The following is an 8,910-nucleotide window of genomic DNA, read 5'->3' as shown; positions in this document are numbered from 1 at the left end:
GCGATCAGTTTAAGCGCAGCTATTTTATTTTTTATTACTGTGAGTGTTATTACCATTTCGAGAAAATTTGATTTTAAGTAAGTACAATTATTATTTTTATTTCCATATTCTAAATATATACGATTGTCCTTCTCGTACTCATAGTTACAAGAAACACCTCCAATGTCTTCCAGTTTGCGGCCATATTGGATTTCCCTTACACAATTTGAACTATCCATTCCCAAAGAACTGAAATGTATTTTACACTCAATTTTATTTTTCGTTTTACTCTCAATAGTTATTATCAATTCTTTATTTTTCGTAAAATTTCTTTTTAGATTTTTTTTTTACAATTTCACTTTTCTTTTTTACGCGAAAAATAATGTGTCATATTTCGGACGTTTCACCAGAGACTTGTTTGTTCGGCGACTCCATGTCGTAGCGCTGTGAATAAGCCTTTAGGTTTGAAGTTAGCGCTTTTTGGAACATCGACGCTGTAGACCTTTTCTTTTGTTAAAAGTCCTCCTTATCGGAAAGGTAACGTGAATTTTTTCATTAAAAAATCCATTAAAATCGTGTAAAAATATTGTTTTTCTTGAAAGTTTTTTTTCAAAATATTATTCTCGTTACCTTTTTATTGACAGGGCTATAAATATTTTTTGTGAAATAGTGTTGTTGTTACTTGTAAACAAAAACGTGATATATTTCTAACCTATAAAATGTTTTATGTGAAATATTGTTGAATTTTTAGTTAATTTTAAATATTTATTTAACAAATTTTGTTTATTATATTATTTTTCTAAAACTGTTATTTTGTGGAAATAGTTTTAAATGAAGTTTATAAAAAATGAGAAAAGTATAAGTGGAACGAAAAAAAATTTGTTTTCGTTGACAGATAATTATAACCTGGATTATTTTTTTTACTTTATTGTATTTGCTTTTTATTGAAATTTCTTATATAAAATAAATATAAAATAAAATTGCGTATAACGATTGTGTGGTTTTAAATAATATTTATTATTTTCAAGGAAAAAAATTTTTTTTTTTTGACATTTTTTTATGCAATTTACCAACAGTGATAATTTTTTAATTTTAATTCTATAAAAGTGAATAACCAAAAGTGGAAAATAGTCATTCTGAATATATTTTGTTTAAAAGTGGTTTGAATAGTTAATTAAAATGTTATTTAGAAAAATTTGTTATTTTAATATTTTCTTTCAATTATTTTTTTGATAATAATTTTTTTCTGATTCGTTGGTTAATTAAGGTTAATTAATTCCTAATTTTTGTAGAAAAATTCAAAATAATTTTCTATTTTTTTTTTTTTTTTTTTTTAAATTTGAATTGTCAAAAAAATTTTATCGGAAAGTTAAAAATATTTTTCATTTTTGAATTTTTTGAATAATTTTTTTAATTGGCTTATTTTATTCAAATTTAATTTTTATTGGAAAGTTAAAAATATTTTTCGTTTTTAATTTTTTTGAATAATTTTTTTAATTGGCTTATTTCTTTTGGATTTAATTTTTATAGGAAAGTTAAAAATATTTATCGTGTTTTTTTTCTTTCCTTTTTTTTTTTACAAAGTAAAATTGATTAAATTTTGAAAATTTATTTTTGAATCTTTAGGCAAAATGGTGAAACCAGGAGAGAAGAAAGGCAAAAGTGCCATCAATGAAGTTGTAACACGAGAATACACAGTGAATCTCCACAAACGTCTTCATGGCATTGGTTTCAAATACCGAGCACCAAGAGCAATCAAGGAAATTCGTAAATTCGCTGAAAAACAAATGGGAACTCCAGATGTTCGAATTGATACACGTCTAAACAAACAATTATGGTCCAAAGGAATTAGGTAAAAATTATTTATATTTTCTTGTTTTTTTTTTTCTTTTTATTTTTAATCTTTTTATAATGTTTAATAATAATAATATTTGATATTTTTAAAATAAATTTCATGTTACCTAGAAATATTATTTAGTTAATGAATATAATTTTTTTATATTTAGAAAAACTATATAATCCAGGTCTTGAATCATAAATTAAAGAAAATTACATAATCTTCAAAAAAAAAAAATTTTTATTAAAATTCAAAATAACGTGAAATAATTTTTATAAATTAGATTGAAAACAATTTTAAGAAGAAAAATTCATAATAAACTTGAAAATTTGAATGAATAATGCTTTAAACCAAATTTTTTAGAATTATGATTTAATAGAATCTTATTTAGAATATTAATTTTGCAGGATATTTATTTGTTCGAATATTAATGTTTTAGAAAATGCAAATGGACGAAAATTAATTTGCCAGAAATTCAACTTGATCGTAACTTTGTCTTCTAAAATATTAATTTTGCAGAATTGTAATTTAAAAGAATCATAATTTTGTAGAATATTCATTTGCTGAATTAATAATGTTTCAGAAAATTAAAATGATTGAAAATCAGTTTGCCAGAAATAATTCGGTGGAAACTTCAAATTTGAAGTTTTCGCCGAATTATTTCTTGCAAATTTAAATTCGATCATTTTAATTTTATCTAACATTATTAATCGAGCAAATGAATATTCTGCAAAATTAATATATTCTTTCTAATCCTCTTTTTGCAAAATTAAGATTCTTTTAAATTTCAATTTAATTCTGAAAGCTGTTGTTTCAATTCTGAAATACTCTAAATATAATAAATAGTATAAAAATAATAATTAAAAATGTATGCAGCCTTTTTTCAAAAAAGTTGTCTAAAATGTAAATTCATAGAAAATTAAATAAAAAAAAAAAAAAAAAAAAAAAAAAAAAAAAAAAAAAAAATATTCAGAAAATGTTTGAATTAGAAAAGTTTGAGCTTATAGAAATTTTTTAAAAAAATTCTAACTTAAATATAAATTTTCAAAAATTATTTAAAAAAAACTTAATTATTCATAGTATTCACTATTTTTAGAACTTTTGAGTATTTTATTTCGTTTATAGATTTAAAATCAACAATTTATAATAATAAAAACTAGAAATTTTGATAAGTAAATTGTTAATTATTTTTATTTGTACGCAAAGTACGTAATTTGTAACGTGAAAAACACTTTGAGGTCTGAAAAATCGTTTTTCTTTTTAATTTACATAAAAAATTTTAAATTCTTGCTTCTTAGTAATTTTTTGTTTTTCATTAAATACTGAAATGGTAAATTTAATAATACAAACATCAAACATTATTTATAATTTTTTTTAGGACCTAGAAGTTTTTATATTATAAAATTATAATTTTTTTTGAAATTGAATTTTTACTCTAAAAAGAACTGTTTTTTCTCTTTTAATTTTTAACTTATTTGAATAAATGACTAAAATGTAATAAATGATTTAAAAAAATTTACTAACGAATTAATTAAAAACTTTTTTTTTTTTTTTTTTTTTTTTTTTTTTTGTTAATGTATTAATGAAAAACTATTCTTTATTAATTCATTAGGAAATTTTCTAAAATTTTATTACATGTTAGTCATTTATTCAAATTAGTTAAAATGTTTATACTAATTGAAATTAAAAGAGAAAAAACGTACTAATTTTGCAGACGAAAAATAATTTAACTCTTAAATGAAAAGAAGATTGATTTTTTTTTAACAAGAAAAAATTAATTTAAACTAAATGTAAAATTTAAGTACAATAATTCTTAATTGTTTACAAATAAAATAAACTTACATTTTAATTAAATCAATTATATTAATATACAATTAAATTAATGAAATAATTACGTTGAAAATATTTTTATTGAAAAAAAATTTTCATAATTTTTCCGAGTTTGTTAATTTTTTAGAAATTTGTAAAATTTAGAGTACACATTTATTTATATAAAAAGATTAATTTTCAAGTGTCCAGTATTTAGTATTAAAATTATCGGGAAAAAAACCCGAATTTTTTTTACTTCAAGTGATGCTTTTTCATTAATAAAAAAAAAATAATAATAATATGAAAAATTAACTATAATAATTTCCGTATTCATTCATTCCGTCTGTCCACACTTGAAGTTAGTCGTATTTTGTTTCTTTTGTTTTTCTAAAATTTTGACAATTCTTGATTTCGTAATATTTTATGGTTAACGCGACGGATATTTTTATTCATCGTCATTAATTAAGTTATAAAGTAAAAAAAAAAATATTGTTCATTGTGTGCAGCACCAGTATATTTCCTACTTGGTATTTATAGAAAAAAAAGTTTCAATTATAATATAATTTTTATTATTATTTATAAATTTATTATATTATATATACATTTTTTTATATAATGATTATTACAGATAAGTAGAACATTTTAACTTATAATTATTATTTCTTTCATTATTTTTTCACTATTCATTATTATTTATTATATATTATTATTATTAATTTGTTTTTATTATTAATTATTAAATTGTTATATTTTTTTATCTGTAAACAATATAAAAATAGTTTGCTTTTTTAAAAAAATTTCAATTTGATTTTAATTTTTAATTTAAGTTTAAAGTTTAAAACATTACAAAGTTTGTTTTAGGTTTTATTTTTTCAAAATTTTTAAATATATTTTAATTGCTTAATACTTTTTAAAATATAATTAATAATTTTCAGTTAATTTAAATTTCTTTTTGATTACATAATTTTTTAATATTTATTAATTATCAAGTTAATTAAATTTAAAAAAAAACATAAATTAAAAATTTTCATTTGCAACGAAATATTTATAGAAAATACAAAAAAATATTTAGCAAAACTAATTTTTTGTAATTTGAAAGATTATAAAAAATCATCAAACATTGACCTTATCAAAAATATTTATTTCTAAAATTTTAATATTTATATTTTAAAATTTTTACTTAAAAATCTTATTTTTTTTACTATCAATTCACAAAAAAATGATCTTACTCGTTATATACATTCTGTCAATAAGAAAATCCATTCGTCAGTAATATCTTTTATCCCAACAATCTCTGCCTTTTCGTATAAAGTATACATAAGTTACAAAGAATATTTTAATCATAATTGACACAACATAATTAATTTTTCTCGGCATTTCAATTGGCGGCGGTTATGTTGGCGATACTAGAATTGATTTATCAACATTTACACCGCCAATTGTAACTATTGGTTTTAATTTATGTTTTTCTTATCATCACTTTTTCGATAGGTTATTTCTTGGGTTTTCATTGTTGTTACCGTCAACAATCGAACAAATAGTTTTACAAGTTTATTAAATTTAAAAATTAACTTAGCTAAATTATTTTTGCTGTATTAACTATAATTATGAGCTGGCTTAACTAAAAAATCACTATTTATATAACATCAAACTCATTTTTTTCTGTGTATAATTATTAATTTATTAATAATAGGTGCGCGCGTGTAATTTTGCTAGTAATAATAATAATAATAATAATAATAATAATAATAATAATAATAAAACATTTTAAATATATTTCTCTATTTGCCTAAAGGAATATTTTTTCAATTGAAATTAAATTTTGAATTTTTATTATTACAATTACAGAAATGTACCTTTCCGTGTTCGTGTGAGGCTCAGCAGGAGGAGAAACGACGACGAGGATTCAGTAAACAAATTATATACTCTTGTTACATATATTCCCGTCGGTACATTCAAGGGTCTCCAAACAGAAAATGTAGACGCGAGTCAAGATTAAATTTCTAATTAATAAATTCCTTTGATCATAAATTTTTTACTTGCAGTTATTTTTCTCTCATCCTACTCCAATTTTATATAGGTAGCAGATGATGTTTTAATACAATAAATAATTCTTTTTTTATTAATAAAAAAAAAAATTCTAATAAAAAAAAGGCATACAGATAGCAAATTTTTGTCAGTTATTATAAAAAGTAAAAAAAAAAACACGAAAATTTTAGAAAAGAAAACACAATAAATAAACCTTTTTTTTATTTCAAATAAAAAATTGTTCATATTTATAAATTTCAAATAAAGACTATAAGAAAGTAACAAAAAATTATTTGTGACATATATATATATATATATAACTATTTCTGACTAAAAACAATTATTTTTTGAATTTTTTATTTGGTCTTTCGAAAAATAACTTAGCAATTCTATGTTTGTTTACTTTTTAAATTAATAATAATACCTAAATCATAGCTCTTAATGTGAAACTTTGTTAACTAGTATTAAACCTTTGTAGAGGAATAGAAAATGCGGATTAAAATACATTAAATCTGTTATAACTCATAAATGAATCTTAAATTTAAGTTTTCACAAAATGTCTAAAATCGACTTAAGCCGTTTTTCCGGCAAACGGTTCAAATATGTGAAATAAAAAGAAAATGGAGATTTTAAGGAGACGGAAAGTTAAAAAAACAAGTTGTAAATTCAAATGTTCATTAAATGAACATTTTGCTTCCTCTTTACGATCACCAAAAAAATTCAATTTTTCTTAGGCAGACGATTTTATTCCATATTCTCGCACAAAGTACACCGAAAAGTGTAGAAAAAAATTGACACCCAAATCCGAGTAGAGGAAGGCCCTTTTTATGACCAAAAACGCATCCAAAAGCATAGAAAACTTAACAAAAAAATTCAATTTTTCTTAGGCAGACGATTTTATTGCATATTCTTGCACAAAATACACCTAAAAGTGTAGAAAAAAATCGACAGCCAAATCCGAGTAGAGGAAGACCTCTATTACCACCAAAAAGTCATCCAGGTCCAAAATAAAATTTCCAAAAAAATTCAATTTTTCTTAGGCAGACGATTTTATTGCATATTCTTGCACAAAATACACCGAAAAGTGTAGAAAAAAATTGACACCCAAATCCGAGTAGAGGAAGACCCTTTTTATGACCAAAAACGCATCCAAAAGCATAGAAAACTTAACAAAAAAATTCAATTTTTCTTAGGCAGACGATTTTATTGCATATTCTTGCACAAAGTACACCGAAAAGTGTAGAAAAAAATTGACACACAAATCCGAGTAGAGGAAGACCCTATTTATGACCAAAAACGCATCCAAAAGCATAAAAAACTTAACAAAAAGTTGTAAATGCAGATGTTCATTACATGAACATTTTGCTTCCTCTTTACGATCAGCAAAAAAATTTGCTTCCTCGTGGAGAAAGCAAAATTTTATTGCCAAAACGTGATTTTGATTTTTTAACTTTTATTAATTCTTTAAATTTACCTCAAATGTATACTTTATATATATCGATCGATTCGTCTTGACGTAAAGAATACAATTTATTATATATAACCTTAAATTTTTCTATTTAAAAATTTGTTAGATTAAAAAAAAATTTTTTGGGAAAAGGACTATAAAAAAATTTTTTTTTGAGTATTTTTCAAAATCCTTGGGTCAGATTTGAGATATTAATATGATAAATGAGCCTACTAAATTTTATCTAAATCCATTAAAACCTGTTAAAGTTATCTTTTAAACAAAGAATGGATCCACACGTCTCTAGTCTTCTTGATCCACACACACACACACACACACACACATACACACACATACACATACACACACATACATACATCCGGACAATTGATCAGGATCTCATATAACATGTTTCTGTAAAGAAAAAAATTTGTTTCCGCCACTTTGAAAAGTTTTATAAACGAAAGGACTACAAAGCTTCCTCCACGAGGAAGCAAAATATTGAAAAAAGAATTAAAAAATTTTCTAATTAATTAATTCTTTTTATAAATGAAAAATAATTTCCAAATTTTTACATACAACAAAAAATTTTAATATTAATGAAGCAAAATAAATACGAATTTACAATATTAAAATTTGAATGAAACTTATATTTAAAATCAAATTACTAATACAAGCATTGTAGTCGGCCACTTGCGGTCGATATCTTAAGGACCAACTTTTATTTATCGACATCGGATAAGGTAGAAAATAGTGACTAAATATCATCCTAATTTTCAATAATAGGAATAAACAAAAATTTTATACATATAGTATTTACACTTTTTTTTTTATAAACTATGTACAAAATTTTTACACTAATATTTTTGAAATTAGGCTTACATTTAGTCAATAATTTCTACCTTACCATATTTTCTATAAGTAAAAGTTTGTTCGTTAGATGTCGTTGCTTTAAGAAAATAATTGTTTTGCATCTCCGCAAGAGAACCCTTTAGATTGAGTAGTGTTGGGTATGAAACTTTTTTTCTCTTTTGGAATAAGCGTTGATGAATTAATATTTTTTAAGCTTCTAATGAAATTTCGAAGGAAAGTTTCCACTGAAAAGTTGACTTTAACATTTTTTTCAAAAATTTTATTAACACTACAAAAGAATTTCAATTTTTTTTATTTCTGGGACAGCATGTGGTGATTCTTATAGGTTTTTTTGACGCTGAACACGAATCCGTAATCAGTATTGCACCATCACTCTAAGTTTTCGAGAAATTTGTCCTTGAAAATTGAAAAAATCCCAATTGCATAAAGGTCTGAGCAGAATAGAAACGTAACCGGAAGGAAGGAAGGACAAACAATCTATCTATCCTTCTCTAACTCATTCTTCTGGTTGGGTTTACGATACGATTCCGGTTACGTTTCCCTTCTGCTTAGGCCTTATAAGCTGTTTTTTCAGTTTGACGCCATTTTGAAAAGTCGTGGAACTTCTATAATAATTTTATTAGTTCATGGTGTTGATTACAATAAGCCACGAACTAATAAAATTATTATAGAAGTGTCACGACTTTTCAAAATGCCATCAAACTGGAAGGACAGCATTTAATGCCTGAGCAGAATAGAAACGTAACCAGAAGAATGAGTTAGGGAAGGATAGACATATTGTTTGTCCTTCTCTAACTATCATTATTCCGGTTACGTTTCTATTCTGCGTTAGCCTTTAGGCAATTGGGTTGAAAAAAAGGATTTTAAAGACTACATAGACAGATATAAAACTTCAACTCGAGATAGAATTATAAATTAAAAACTATTTTTTGATTTT

At 23.0% G+C, this 8,910-nt stretch overlaps 1 protein-coding gene across 1 annotated transcript; it reads left to right on the top strand.

Annotated features, from left to right (window-relative positions):
• Window positions 1-379: 379 nt before the first annotated feature.
• LOC127286601 (60S ribosomal protein L31) lies at window positions 380-5,656 on the top strand. The gene is made up of 3 exons (XM_051313085.1): window positions 380-516; window positions 1,606-1,831; window positions 5,474-5,656. The coding sequence occupies exons 2-3, from the start codon at window positions 1,611-1,613 to the stop codon at window positions 5,622-5,624; spliced, it is 372 nt and encodes a 123-aa protein (XP_051169042.1). The 5' UTR covers window positions 380-516; window positions 1,606-1,610; the 3' UTR covers window positions 5,625-5,656.
• Window positions 5,657-8,910: the final 3,254 nt, after the last annotated feature.

This window comes from Leptopilina boulardi, unplaced genomic scaffold (genome assembly GCF_019393585.1).
Source record: "Leptopilina boulardi isolate dan_hultmark-lab unplaced genomic scaffold, ZJU_Lbou_2.1 LbouV2_362, whole genome shotgun sequence".
NCBI classification, from domain to species: domain Eukaryota; kingdom Metazoa; phylum Arthropoda; class Insecta; order Hymenoptera; family Figitidae; genus Leptopilina; species Leptopilina boulardi.
Note: the sequence above shows the minus strand (reverse complement) of the source record. Positions and strands in the feature narration are given on the sequence as shown.